Genomic DNA, 15600 nt, shown 5'->3' on the forward strand with positions numbered 1-15600 from the left:
GCATCATTTTGCATTGCACTCATAGTGTTGAGAGCTAACAGTGGAGCTCAGTTAGCATACACTGCTAGCATACATGCAAACTGCTTGACTTGATGGCAAAACATTTTCTATATCACAGTCCAGATTCAGCCGATTGAAACAGACAGCAGAGTTTCAGCTCCCTCCTCTTGTTCTGATCCAGACAACACATAGCCTACATATTGTTTCGGACGGACCACTCAGATTGTCACATACGCCATTGTTATGTGTGGAGCTGTCAATCAAATTGTGATCGTCCATGCCAACACAATGGGAAACAGTTGCAAAACAAAAACTAGATGTTTAGTTCCCTCACAGTTCTGAACATTTATTCTCACTCACATTTTCAAGGATGCTTAATGAGACTCAACTTTAATATCATGTTTACATTTATACATGTAATTTAAATTTCCAGAGGATCCCTGCCAGATGCTTACATTACGTATCTATACATTCCTGAATAATGCGTGTTAAGAACATTTAAAACATTATGCACAGCATGCACACACAGACCGCGAGGAAATATAAGATAAGTGTGTGTGAGAGTGTTTGGTGTGTGTGTGATTGTGTGTATGTCTTGGAGGATAAAGTTGGGGATTATAGAAACTCATGATAGCATACCCTACAAATTGCTAGATAAGAGACTCAGGGTTTTTTTTATTCATCCCAACACCCACATCCCTCTCCTTCCTTTCTTCCTTAAAGCTTGCCTTGATTCTGATCCCACACTTCACCACCAGAGACGTCTCTGTCGGTGCCTCTTGCGCAGCCCCTCCTGCTCTTTGCCCCCCCACCATCACTCCATCCTCCTCTCCTCACCGCCTAATTGCGGCTCAGTCCTGCTGTGCTTCAGTCAGCGTGGAAAAACTCTCTCACAGTGGGGAAGAAAATTTATCCACCCTGTGCAAACAAAGCTGGAAAAGAAGAAATTGTCTTCTCCAATTCTTTTGTCACTTTTTCTGCAACTCTGTATGTAATCTCCATTTCCCCCCCCCCTTCCTCTCACTCATGCGGTACATCCACCTCTGGGTTTATATCTGCTTTCTTTGGCAGATAAATTCTTCCTTTTTTGAAGCACCTGTGATTTGAACTGCTGATAACTAACCTCAAAACCATGCACTGGAAAATACTTTGACATGATCGTCTCCATTTGTGGCAAAAAAAATGGAGCCCCCTCTGAGAGAAATTGTGCTTTTAACCACCCCCCCCCCCCCACCCCCGAATGCAGAGAAGCTTTATTGCAAGAATATCAACATCAAGAGTGTGCATGCAGAGGAACGAGCGGTCTCGTGTGTCTACTGATTGCTTTAACACCCCTCCCTGACTGTATCAATAACAACCAGAGAGGGAGATTAAACATTTATGAGGTGTATACTGCACTGGTAAGAATCCAATCTAGACTGTCACTATAAAGTATACTGCTAGCTACAAAGTGGCTGGCAGCGTTCCCTGTTAGCGTTACAGCTGATATAATCCCACTCCGAGTGTGCTGTAGCTGCCAGCGGCTGCATTAGCGGCAAGCGCCTGACTGTGAAATGCTACAAGTAAAACCCCCCAGGACCCGAGTGGTTCAGGTGTGCAGTGGATTAAATCATCTCAGGCACTTTTCATGTTTCCACACTGACAGCAGTGTGAGGTTGCTGGTGTGGCGACAGTAAAAAGTCAAGTATACGACATGACAAGTGTGTACCAACACTGCCATTAGATTGAGTCATACCCATGCCTCAGTCCATGGGATATTCAGAGATATTCTGAAGGCACATAGAATATTATTTTAGTGAAATGAAGAATTGGTCTTCCTGTATTTGGTCTTTAAGTATTGAGCCCAGAGTGGTCACAGAGAGAGAGAAATATTTTAATCAAGGCCGCGCTCTACGATGAGAGCTTAAAGCGCTCTGGTGTGCACACTATCATCGTCATCATCATTTATTTATTTGAATACTCAGCAAACACATTTAGGGAGAGCTCTCGTTTACAATGCTTCTGGGAAACTTGCACCACCAAAACTCAAATCTTAGCAAGTGTATTTGTCTAGTTTCTAGTCAAAATATCTGAAAACACTTGTGTTAAGTCTAGAAGAATATCTCATTTTAAGGTACAAAATAAGGGTTGAATTAATTATAAGTAAAAACATCTGCCAATCAAGCAAGCAGCATTGCTGCAGCTAGTGTGTTGAAATAAGATGTAAACTAATTAAGATGCAAACATCGCAGCTGAAGACACTCCACAAGTAACATTTGCTTTCTGCATTGGTGGATCATTTTGCTTATTACCAGCAATTCAGGCCTTATTTTTTTTTATCTTTAAGTAAAATGTTTATCTGGTTAATGTAGCTTCCATTATTTGTAATGAGATATTTTTGACTAGAAATTCAACAAATAATCTTGCTAAAGCTGTTTTCAGATATTCAGGATGACACTAAAGTGGTGGACAAAGCAACAGAGTCGGCTATACGATGCCATGATGAGAATATTTGCCTTCGTATCCAAGCTACTTGTAGTTCAAAGAAATCACATCATCAACAAAACAGCGGAGAATAACATACTGGAGAACATAAAACACAATGCAGTTTAATTAAGTGCACGGAGATCACAATGGTTCGCACGCATGCAATCTATCTCTTGTGCATTAATCCCAGGGAACAAACTTCACCACCCCCTCTCCCTTTCTCGAGATGAGAGTGAAAAATGTGTCTGTTTGCATTCACACATGCAGCTCAGCTTGTAAGCTTCAAGAGATTTTCAGGAGTTTATGCAAGTGTGAAAGCACTTTCAGATTTTACAGTGTGGGGGATAAAAATGGAACCATAAGGGCTGCGTTGAAGCAAGGAAGTATAAAACAATATAGAAGAAATAGTATAGTAATGCAAAAGTTCAAGACTGTACAATACCATGAAATAATAATCATATCAATAGAACATTCCTTCCTGACTTTTGATTAATTTTTGCTTGATATTTAGACAGACAATAGACGTGCAGCAAAATGGACCAGCTTTTAGTGTGGTGCTGATGCTCTAAATAGTCGATCAATAAGCTACGTTTTAAGTTAGCGAGGCAACATTAGTCTAGCTCATCTGGAAATAAATAAAAGGAATGCTAAATTGATCAACTGCAAGATGGTAAATGATAACAATAGTTTCCCCAGGTGGCGCTGACATTGCGAGGCGTTTGCTCCGGCTGGACCTTTAATTGATTTCACAGACCGTGATCAAGCACTGAGGGCAATGTGTTGGCGGGCCAAGTTAAACATTTTGTGTTTGTTTAGCCTGCATGCTGCTGCTACAGTGGGAGGCTGTAGCAGAGACAGAAAGCACTCTGACTGCTCTCTCCCAGCAGATGCCAGCTCCTCCGAGAGCACTGTGGAGCTCCACGCTGACAAGAACACTAATATATAGAAAAAGTAGGTGGTTTGCAGGTCAGGCACGGTTCAAGTGGTGGATTAACACATGCTTTTACGGGTTGAGAGCAGCATATTTTTCTCTCCCACCCGGGTGAGAGTGAGCTGATAACACCACTATAGTACGATTAATTTACAGCAGTTATAAAGGTTCAGACCTTAAAAACTGTTATTTTTAACAATAATTTTCTCAGCTCAATATTGTTCCTTTTAGTATATCGAGTTTCAGTATTAGTACTGGTAGTGTTGTGTTGTGCATATTTATGCAAAGACAAGACTTGAAAATGATTCAACAATGTGAAAAATGTGCACTTTTTCTTGGGGCGACTTGTTTTATCAAAGGAACTTCATTAATGTAAATGGTGTCTTGGCTGTGTAGCTCACTATCAGCAAGGTAGCCAATTAAATTATTTTTTTTGGTGCAGAAGCTCTGCCTCATTAGTTCGACATTGTATGGCTTGACTTTCTCAGTTTGTTCTCTTCTTGTACTGTTTCAATTACATTTTTCACTGCAAAAGAAGTTCCTATAGTTCCTATTCCTAGCGGGTCTGAAGAGTGACAAAGAAATGTGAGCTCTCACAACGTGCCCAACACCCAAGTCATGTTGTGTGAGCACATAAATCATGAGCTTTAGTGCGTGTGTGAGCTGTCACAAGTGTTATAAAGTCATACAGTGTACAGCGGGCTTAAGCCAAACCAAAATGAGCAGTGGTCTAATGTTTGACAAGTTAAACTATAAGTTAACTCAGCTTCATGCGAGCACACACAAGTTTGTCCAGTCAATGTCAGGGCTGACTAATAAAGACAGACGATCATTCCCCCCCACACTTATTGTATGGATAATTAATTTAACAAACATGTTTTCATGCCGTGGGAGGAAGCAGGAGTATCCCAAGAGATACAACGAAGCAGCAACCTCCAGAAAATGCAGTTCCTCAAGTGTCCACTTGAAGCTGTCTCAAAATGAAGGCCAAGCAATCTCCTTTAGGTCTCACGTTTACATGTCCAGAAAACAAAGGGGCAATATTTTTTTTTAACCGGATTTGGTATCAATCCCTCATTTCCTTTTTCGTTTAAAACTGTTATTCATAAATGTAATAATTTGGGGCATTGCTGAGTTGACTTACAGGTTGTGTGCTTAGGCTGTTTGCTGAGGCCTTCACTCCATTTTGCTTGTTTCTAAATTAATCCAAGTTAGGACGGTGATAGCAAATATTGCAACCACCATCATTGTGCTTCATAACGCCTCTTCAGAAACCAACAGGTGACATCACTGAGACTATGTCCATGTTTTATACAGTCTGTTGAACCAACGAGTGCTCAGGAGAACATGCAAAGTCCGCACAGAAAGACCCCAGTCAGGATTGAACCAGTAACCTTCTCACTGTGTGGAGACATGGTACAACTAAGTATATAAATCAAATTATTTCAACTTTAAGCTTATCAAATATTTAACCTTGCATGTGGAGTTGCTAACGTCGCTTCCCTTTTCCCATAAAAAATAATTAAATCCTTTTCTTACTCGACTGCTTTTACAGACCAAGCTGTCCAATCTTTTAGACCAAGCTGTCAAGTAGAGACAACCTCCTTCAACATTTAAATGAGCTTGATGTTTTATGAAAGAGAGACAACACGTTGAACTACAAACAAGGTTAATAATTAAGATTTGTGAAAAGTATACTTGATCTGTGGAGGTTTGATATTCTTCAAATATACTTGTATCGCTCCAAATGGCCCATATTAAATTCCATCTAATCATGTGCATGTAATCACAGGTTGTGTTAAAACTCACCCGTCCGATGAGTACTGGCTCAGGCCCTCTGTACTCCTCGATCACAAAGAACTGGTTCCAGAGCCAGCTCCTCCTGTGGCGAGAGCGAGGCTCCGCCTGAAGCTCCGGCCGACCGTCCTCATCCCCCGTGACCCAGTTAGACCCTCTTTCTGTCCTCTCAGGCACAACTTCATCCACACCTGCCTCCGAGTGTGTCTCAGTCTGAAGAGCGTTCGTCTCATCATGACTGGGAGCATTAATTACACCATCAAGCTCTCCATTAGTCAAATTGCTTCTTTTCTGGCGGTTCAGAGCGAGTTCACGGCTATGTTTAGGTTTTATGGATTTGGCAGCAGATTCAGGGTGTTTCAGCATGACTGTTTGCCTCCTTATGTTGTCCCTAATGTCAGAATCATTACGTTTCCTGTCATTAAGTCTAAAAGCCACATTTTGAGGGCTTGCCAGTTCTTCCAAACTTCCAGAAAAGTTCTCCAGACGAGGTAAAGCTTGTGTTCTACTTGATGTCACTGGTAAATCCTGCTCTTCTTCCAAAACACCATTAGCTAGCACGGCACCATTTCTATCCTCTTTGAAAAACAAAAGAAGAAGAAGCACAATATGTGGTGCCATGGCTAAAATGACTGATCAGTTACTCTCCAAGAAAAAACTGATGAACAGGTTATCAGATGACGGTCCATCTTGTCTTCTTATGCTTTGTCTCTTCTTCCTTTTTCTGTTTCTTCTCCAAAGAGTGAGTCTTCATTCCGCCTTCTTTTCTAACATTTTCTCTTGTAGGATGCATGCTGCACGGGATCACCTGATAGGAGGAGACACAAGAGGTGCAATGTTGACTGAGTTCAGTAGAACGCAAGAGCCTCAATGCAGGGAAAGGGTTAAATCGAGGAAATAACTTAACTTAACTTAACGTTTTAAAAAAAGTTTTTTTTTTTTTTTATGAACATACGTTTTTTTTGTTATATATTTTACTTTTTTGCCCTTTTAAAAGTACAATGTGTGACATTCTGAATATTAATATAGTGAAAATGTATTGTGGAGTAATGGAGAGTGACGTCAAACTCCCTCAGAGTTTATTTGTTCTCAGGTCTGTGTTAACACTTCCTTAAGCTTGTTTAAGTTTCGCTCAGAGGCTCTAACTTATTTCATGCATGTTGTTGTTTTGTGTGAATCCCTCTCTGTCCAACCCTTCACTCTTTCACCACATGGGGGAAGAGGGAGACAACCTCGCCCACTCAGGGTTCTGTGAGGCGTAATAACGGAGGTATAAGAGTACAACCGAAGCAGAACCAACAGACTTTCCAAACCGAAGGAAATACTTTGTAAGGCCTAAAAGGCCTCTCATATTACCAAAGAAAAACCTTAGAGATACATGTTGTCACTTCACTGAAGAATCTTGTTTTCAGATGTGTATCAGCGCTTGTCTGCTGCTCTTTATCTCACTGAAATTTGCTGTTGAAACAGAAAGGGAGGGAGCTGTGGAGGCAGGAGGGGAGGGGGGAGCTGAGGGATTACGGTGGTGTGTCCAATGAGAGGGTTTGTTTTGGTCTGAAAATCTGCTCCGCAAGTAGTAGGCCTTTAATGATCTTGATGAGATATCATCATATGCTTCCAATCTAGTATCAATTTATTTTAAGTTTCTTTAATTGACAAGTAATCCGTCCTGTTTTCAGATATTTTGTCTTTACGCAAACGTACAGAAACTCTTTTATTACCACTTTATTATCACAGGCTAGAGAAACACTTTTTGATGTGCTTTTAACTTTTTTATGAAACTTTATAAGATTTCATGTGAGTCTAATGGGTGTGAATGTTTTTATGCTACTTGAGCCTCTAACCAAAGGTAGTTTCCTGTCACTATGTGGTAGACGATAACGTTTATTGATCTTGAAAATCTCTTTTTTATTAAGTTTGTAGCTTCATAACAAAAATATTACAATGATTTTATTTTTTTTTATAAATATTTGGTTTTGTCGAATTCCTTTATGAATGTTATTTTTTTCCTAATTTCTTGAACTTTAACAATCATTAGGTGTTTATTATTCTCACTGGATTCCTTTGTGATTCTATGAGATTATTTCTGACTGCTGACGGCTTCGTCAAAGTCACTTAATTGTATTCAAAGAATATCATCAATCTTATCTCCTCAGAGTAAGAGCTGATAATGACCATGATTTTTTTATGTACTAGATGTCAATCTTCCACTGCAGTAAAAAAATCATGCTTACCTATAGACTGTTATAAATAAGAGAGAATGCTGTTATTTATGGGGAAGAAATCACAAGTACAATTCTGTTACATCTTTGCAATTTCATTTTTCAATTTTTTTTAAACAAGCCAATTTGATTTTGAGTGCATGTATTCAGTCAGAAATAAATATTTGTTTTCAATCTTTTGGACAGTCTAGTTTCAGTGCATCTGCTGCCTCTATGACATGCCGTAGTTTTACTTGTTTACGAAATGTCATGGTCAGTTTCTTTCTGTTCTGTCAAATAGTGTAGCTTATTTTAGGCCATAGACATTTTACAGCTGGTTCTCTTGTTTTGCAGTTTTGGCGACACACGATTGAAAGACAAAGAGATTTTGACATCTTATTGTTGTCTTCTAACAAGAGGTGACTTTTCCTTTTCCTTCTTGCAGGCTGCAGTAAAAGTAGCTGCACGAGTTGCACAGAAACATTATGTGCTGATAAGAACGCACAATTCCCTTCATACCCGATGCTGTCGTTCATATTTTTTTCCATCGCTGTTGTGTGATATCGATCACTCCAGCATGCTCACAGACTTTAGTGGTGGTCTTAAAATTTTTCAATTAATCTGCTGCCTGCGGGCGCGGCGCTGAGGTGGAGCTCAGGTACTTTACTGTTCACTGTCACACACAATTGCCCGGACATCGTGTGATTGATGTCGTCCCTTTTAAAGATGGTCTGCTCATGCCTCAATGCCCAATAGTGAGAGAAGTCCCCCCTTAAGAGATTAATTAGCCTCATAAATAATTTAATCAATGACTTGTCCTCATTTCCCAAAAGTTTAATGATCTGACTTTCGTTAGTATTTGAGTCAGATGGCTGCCATTGATCTTTTAAATATGATGAACTGAAAAGTGTCAGCAGCTTAACGGGACTGAAACTTTGTAGTCCCAGTTTTCCTGTCCAGCTGCATCCATCACTCTGCCACTGCTTCAATCAAAGTCAATCTTCTGACACCTGGTTTCCACCTTTTGCGCATGTATGGATGCAGACCTTATCTGTCACACACACAGCAACAGTACATGAGTCATGGGTACACAGGGATGCAGCCTTCAAAGAATTTGTTATAAAGTTTTCATGACATATTCCTCTCAGATTTACAAGGAGAGATTTGAGATTTCCCCGCATGTCCTGCTATCATAAAATATGCTGGCTAAAGAACATACAGTACATGACACAGTGCATAGCCTCTTCTGTGGTGTGATTAAATAAATGTACAATGAACCATGTGCTTTGATTAATTTAAATGCAAATAAGCACACAGGGAGCCTATAGTAACGCAGAAGCCTTTGATGGCACTGTACTATGAGCCAAAGCGTTTTCAGATACAGCCACAAAGATATGCTTCATATGAAAGGAAGGACACATGAAAATGAAACCAATGTTCTTATACACTCTGATACTGACCTACTTTCTCAAAAAGCTTTCTTCTAAAGAAGCTTTAAAATCAAGTCAATTTGTGCATTTGGTTGTATTTAATATTAATAAATATCTATTTTCATTGCATATATTTTTCTTAAAGAAATTCAGCCTTGATTTCTGCACACCAATCACAGCAATCCCCTCATACTGTGTGTAATGCTCCATGTTCAGCATCTGCATCTGTTTGGCATCTCCTTAAATCTCACAAAATACAAGAAGTGCTTCATCCAAAAAACACTTTTGTCTTCCTCGGCTATTGTGTATTAGCATAGACTGAGCTCTCGCGGCTTACATCTCTGCCTGCCTTAGCTTGCGCTCCAAAACCTCGTTGCCAGCAGAACATGTCATTCACTGTTGTTTGAAGTCTTTAGAGTGTGAGTGCTTATGAGATATGTGTGAAATGTAAGGCAGGGATAGAGGATGAAAGCGTGAGGACGATTTGCTGGTTGCCGGCTCAGGAAAGGAATGATGGGTGGTGACATAGCTCTAAATTGCAAATCGCTGTTTCAGTCTCACTTCACTCCGCATCGAGTCGCTTCACTGCAACAAGGCTATTTCATTTTTATTAAAAATAGCCTGTGCATGTCAGGCCTTTTACATAGAGAGGAATGTGAGTTGGAGGCAGAGAGGTAATGGGTGGGGGGGGGGGGGGGAGGTGATGGTGGTAGAGGTACATTTGGAGAGAGGGGGGACAGGCTGGCTGGCTCAGACATGGACAGATTCTGCTCCATTTGAACATCTCTGCCTTGCTCCCCATCTCTCTGCTGCTTAGTGCACACATGGAAACCTCTTAAGTCTTTCCAAATCAGACTGGTGGGGAGAGGCCCAGTGCACTCAGCACATCAGTCTCCTCATTGTAGTCAGGGCTTGACATTCAGACAGCTTAACCTTAAGTGATACCGCAGTGTAAGAAATGTGCTGAGCAGGCGTGTAATTATTTGTCATATGAAAAAGCCTCAGTGCTTAAGATGCTCTTTAATGTGTCAGTAATTGTAAATGAGAATTCCTTCTTTGACAAAAATTAGATGCCAAAACCAGGAACAGAAATGCTTCTAATTTAGCCAATCTACAACCTTTAAAAAATTAAACCAAAACTGAAGTGACAAAACTGCAGTTCCTCAAGTGGCCACTTGAGGCTGGCTCCATGAGTGAGTTCATCCCCATTAGGCTCTGTAGTGATATGTCAGACTAAACAGCTGAATTTGCCATGTTTACAGCTTGATGCAAAAATGGTTTTGCTGTTTTTAGCCAGATTATTTATCCACAACATTTCTGTAGAGGGTGATTTTTTTTTTTTTTTTACAACACACCTATTTAAATTATAGAAAATCTTAAAATATGTATGATGAAACATGTCTGATATTTCTAAGCAATAATTCACAAAGAAAATCCCTGGCTTTGTAGTATATAGCACTAAAAGACTTTCAAATAAGTCTTGGTTTAGGTTTAATCATTTAAGTGAATTGTTATAAATTAATTCCTTTTTATATATGAATGGTTAGTTTGTTCAGAGTTTGTCATACACTGATTCATGCAATACAGAATTTTTCACTGCTTACAAGTATTGTTAAGACAAGAAACCTGGTTAATTTTGGTTACTCCTGCTAGTTTTTGACCAGTCTAAATAACTTTGTTCACCCATCAGCACTCAGACAATCTCAATATGCTGATGACACAGTTGTTTAAACTCTTATTTAAGCTAAATATGAATTGTGAAAGTATGGACTGGATACCAGTATAACTTTGACATTTCAGCATTTGCCAAGCCCTAACTCCTCTCCAGCCCCGCACTCTCAACAACATGGATACAACCTGTAACAATCCAATCCCATAATGTAATAAAGGGCCCATATTATGCTTTTTCTGGTTTTATATGCTCTTTAGTGTGTTTTCCAAGTGTCCTGTGCATGTTTAGGCACATCTATGTGCAAAAATTCAAAGTCTGCGGAAACACGGCTTCTCCTATGTCCTCCTGTTAGCTGCATGTAACGCTCGGTTCTAGCCCCCCTCGAAAAAAAAAGTTGTCAGTGTGACGTCTTGTCAGTGTGATATCACTGATCTAAGCCCATTGGCTTGTTGTGGCAAGCCCAGCAGCTCATGTTGTATGCCCGTTAACTTCTGTAGCACGCCCACGATATGCCATAGCCTGCGGTAGCACAGTAGTGCTAAGGTGCTAATGTTTTTGCTCTCCTCGGAGCAAAAGTGGTTGAGCGACTGACCAATTACGGCAGAGCCGACAAATCAGATCAGACTTGGCACACGTGGGGACTCTGAACGTGGGCACTTCAGAGCCTTAGAGAGAGAGTCAGAAGCGAGCCGGTGCATGGAGCGGCAGTACATGAAAACAGACACGTTTTTAGAACTTTAGAGCTATTGTGAACATACTTTAGTAGGTACATAGATTAAATATACGAACCCCAAAAAGGGCATAATATGGGCTCTTTTAAGTATTTTTAAACAGTTAGCTTCTTTACTGCTCTGCAAACAGCCGGCTACACAGCAAGTAGTGCCATCATGTCACCAAGGATGTAGTACTGACTTCATCTGGCAGCTACTGTTTTAGAGCTCAGAAGAAGATTTCCAGTGACAAAAGCAAACCACAACAGTGCAGTAGCAGAGTGTAGCAATAGTCAGAGCTGGAAAAATGTCACAGAGGAGTGTTTTCTCATTAATATTTGAAAACACAAAACAACAACTTATTTTTTTTTAAATGTGTAACTTGTAAATCAATACTTTAATTTAAAAGATGTTTGGAGTCATTTCCAAAGGGTTTAAATGATTATTTTCTGATTATTTATTATTGTGTGTAAATCATTTACAGGTTATTGTCATGTACCATTTATAATCTGTAGTCCTTGATCATTATGAATGGTCTAATGAATTAACTTAAATTAGAATAGATAAAATGCCAAGGCTCAATGACTGATTGGTTAACGTGAAAAACAGAATAATTGTTTCTCTTGTTATCCATAAAGTTAACTGTGATTTTTACAACAGAGTTTTCTTACTCTCTACAATTTGATTATTTATCATGGTGGAATACATTAGTCCACTTTGTTGAGAATGCACCCAGAGTGTTTTTCCCCACACTTTGACTGACAAGGGACCATGGTATGTTTAAATAATGGATCACCCGTTGGATTGATCAGTGCCTTTAATCTTGCATTTTGCCCATCCCCACTTTGGGTTTTTTTAGGGGCGAGAAGTTACCATCCTTAGATGATATTAAATCCATACAACATAACATTATGCCCAAGACTTGTAAATTGTATGGTTGAGAAACTGGTTAACCATTGGGTTACCCACTGAATTAGATATTTGTTGAATGAAGCAGACTTGACGGTTGTCCAAAGTGCAGTAAGGGACAAGCAATGGGTAACAGAATGAACTGAGTAACTTAAAACAACAGCAATCCTAATTACCTGCTGAACAATGCTTACATCCAGTAAATATTAAATAAGAATTCCACTTACCAATAAAAAGAACTAGATACTTTACAGTCAAATTAACCACTGAGGAAGCAATATAATTTGTCTATAGCCTCCTATAATAGACTAATGTTACTGAGTTTAAGCTCAGTGACTGGATTAAATGCCATCAAGCAGACAGCCAGCATCGCCCACCTGTCACTCACAGCAGCCAAGACCCTGAATAAGGATAATTTAAAGAATAATGAGGAACTAAAAACACAACTGTTGAGTTGTCATGAACTGGGAATGGATTTAAAGACACAGTATTTAGAATTTTTACACTAAAGTATCTAAATTAATTAAGGCTATTGAGTAATTTTTTGTTTTTAGTTTAGCTATCAAAAATTGTATATTCAGAAATGAAATGTTGCCAATGTTTTTGAGCAATCTGGACCATGTGCTGGACTTTGCAAGCAAATTTTTGATGGATTCAGTCCTCTCTTTGGCCCACCGTTTTAATACTATTGTTCATGAAATATACAGAGGTTGTGTTGTTTAAAAAACACATGGTATGATGAAGTATTGAAAGATTTTGACAACTTTATTCTGCTGTGAAGTTGGAGATTTAGCATGGGGCTTCAATGAGATTGACTCACTTTCAAAACCAGCCTCTAGTGGCCACTTGAGGAACTACAGTTTATGCACTTTTGCATTTGCGTTATTTTTGATGCTCTGAGGGATACTGCTTGGTTTCCTGCTAGTAATACAATAAAATCCCTACAGGGTTAACAGTAGCTCTACAAAATTGTTAAAAAAATATATACTGTATGTAATATATATTTTCAGCTCACAGGAAAACATAGGGAAGTAGGCTAGGTCTATCAGAATCTGTCAGAAGGAAACAATGGTAGGTCTATTGTAGAATATAATTAAATTTCTCAAAGCTGTCTCATGATTACTCTCTGCAGTTGCTCTTTGGTTTCTCTAACACACAAACACACTCAACCACAGACACGCACACACATCTGGACTGCTCATTAGCATATCGAGTACAGATACACCAAACAGCCCGGAGCGTGACCTTGTCTTGTTAGAGGAAGCCGGCTAAATGACCTACTTGATGCACGTTAATGTAATTTACACACTTGGGCTAACTATTAGAATGAAAGGAACAGTCCCACAACATTGCTGACGGCTACAAGCTGAGTTCCGACGACCCTATCATCATTTTACCGATCATCATTTTAGCGCGCAAGAGTCCCCCCGGTGAGAGCGCACACACAAACACACAAGCCAAGAAAAGGAGCCGGGAAGCTCGGCGTTATTATCCGCACCATCTGTCAAAGCTTGGCGCTCAGTTCAGACACTCAGAGGAGGGTTTCTTACCCAAACCTGTCTCTCATATCCCGGCTATTATTCCACCTTAACAGCAGCAGAAGGAGAGAGGTTTTAAACAGTTGGAAACAGACGCACCATTTAAAGCTTGCATCCAAAAGTAAGAGCCGAGAAGTGAAAATTGGAGAGGCTTTGGAGGGAAAATGATCTAGCGATTCGTTAGGATTAGAATAAAGTGAGTTAGGGGAGAAGAATGGAGCTTACCGTGTTTATGTTTGCAGAGCTGCTCCGGTGATGCCTCTCCGGTTTAACGGAGCTGAAATGATCCAACGTGGGAAAGGATGCCGAGGTTCATCTGAGCTCATCTTGGTGTGTCCGCTCAGCCTCTCTCTCTCTCTCTCTCTCTTCCTTCCTCTCTCTCTCTCTCTCTCTCTCTCTCTCTCTCTCTCTCTCGCTCTCTGTGTATCTCTCCCTTCTTCTCTCTCCATTAGTCTTTAACTATCAGAGAGACGAAAGTCACCATAAAAGCATGCTATTTTTGACGGTAGAGGGACCACAGAGTACCACACATACAGGCATCTGGCCACGCTGACAATTTACCATTTTAGTTTGGAATGGAAGTCTTTTTAGTGCCAGGCACACGGGAGGAAAAAGAGGGGGGAGGATTGTGTTTTTTTACTTACATTTAAAAAAGAATTAATCAGAGGACAAAGTTGTTTTATAGTTTTAATGTGAAGTCAGACTCAAGAGTGCAAAGCTGAAATGTCAAGAACAAACAAGTAGCCCAGTTTTAATGCCAGGGATAAGTACACAACAAATGTCCCTCCTTTGATTTTTTTTTCCCCACTATGTTTTCTCCTTTTTGACATTTGGCTGTATTTTTCAGAATTTTGTCCACAGCCTGCCAGAATTTAGTTTTTTAAGTCTGGACAAAAGAAATATGGCACTGTTCACCTATAGCACCCCCTAAGTGACTGATTGATCTAGAATGAAAATGGACCCTTCCATGTGGATTGGGGAACAAATTAACTCGAATATGACTGTAATGGAGTTCAGAAAGCTGCTTTCTTAAACATATATCTTTAATAAATAATATATTGACATTTTGTTCTGCTCAGCTGTTCTCTCTGATATGCTGCAGACAGTGCTGAGAGTAAATATAAGATAAACCTTTATTCATCCCACAGAGAAATGTACAGTGTTACAGCAGCAAAGAGAAAGGAGAGCCAAAGAAGAGCACACAGTGCTGCAGTTGCTACAAGGTAGTCTTAACATTCAGTTTTGTAGAAAAAAGTACTACCATGCATTCAACATTGTTATTGCAATGTATACATGTGTGTGTGTATATTTATTCTGTAAAAAAAAAAGTTTTCTTATCAGCCACAGCATATAGGAAAACAATGCCAGTACCAATATAAGTGTAATAGACCCCTATCAACCTGATCAGCAGCTTATTTGACTAATACATTTTGACTATAATAAAGACTATACAACTGAAATTTGTACTTTATCCTTAACTTTAGGGTGAAGCTTTATAATTTCGTTGTACATTGTATAATGACATTAAAAACAGTCTATAACATGTTCACATCATCCATGACAAAAGCTTCCCCTCCTGGCTCAACATCTTTATGTTGACAGAATTAAGCTCCATCAATAAAGGTGCAGGTAGCTTCTTTCCACATTCAGACACAAGACAAGACCAAACAACAAGACAGCCTGTTGGGCATGTTTGTGCTGGAATATCAGAGAGGGGGAACACATTATGCATATTTTGTTGGAACTAGTGGCTGAAATACATTCTTAGTGAACCAGGCTTTGATTTTGTTCAGTAATAATTATTTTCCTTATTTTGAACTAGTTCTAGCGCAAACCAACATCTGCTCACCTGTGATGCTGCAGACAGTGCTAAAAGTATTATAAACTATGACGTCAGGGAGCCCTCTGCTGGACAAATTATGTAATGACATGACTTCTAAGCCTCC

General features: G+C 39.6%; 2 protein-coding genes across 2 annotated transcripts in view; one reads left to right on the plus strand and one right to left on the minus strand.

Moving 5' to 3' along the window:
• The window catches only part of LOC109983295 (cadherin-7), a 50976-nt gene extending 36954 nt beyond the window's left edge, over positions 1–14022 (minus strand). The window contains exons 1-2 of the mRNA XM_020632928.3: positions 13880–14022; positions 5207–6002 (exon numbers count right to left, since the gene is read on the minus strand). Coding sequence (XP_020488584.2) covers positions 5207–5815 — 609 coding nt within the window. The 5' untranslated portion in view covers positions 5816–6002; positions 13880–14022. The remainder of the gene's footprint in view (positions 1–5206; positions 6003–13879) is intronic.
• The window catches only part of LOC109983321 (protein sel-1 homolog 3), a 48251-nt gene that overhangs the window by 3785 nt on the left and 28866 nt on the right, over positions 1–15600 (plus strand). The window lies entirely within an intron of this gene.

Source organism: Labrus bergylta, chromosome 6 (genome assembly GCF_963930695.1).
Source record: "Labrus bergylta chromosome 6, fLabBer1.1, whole genome shotgun sequence".
NCBI lineage: Eukaryota > Metazoa > Chordata > Actinopteri > Labriformes > Labridae > Labrus > Labrus bergylta.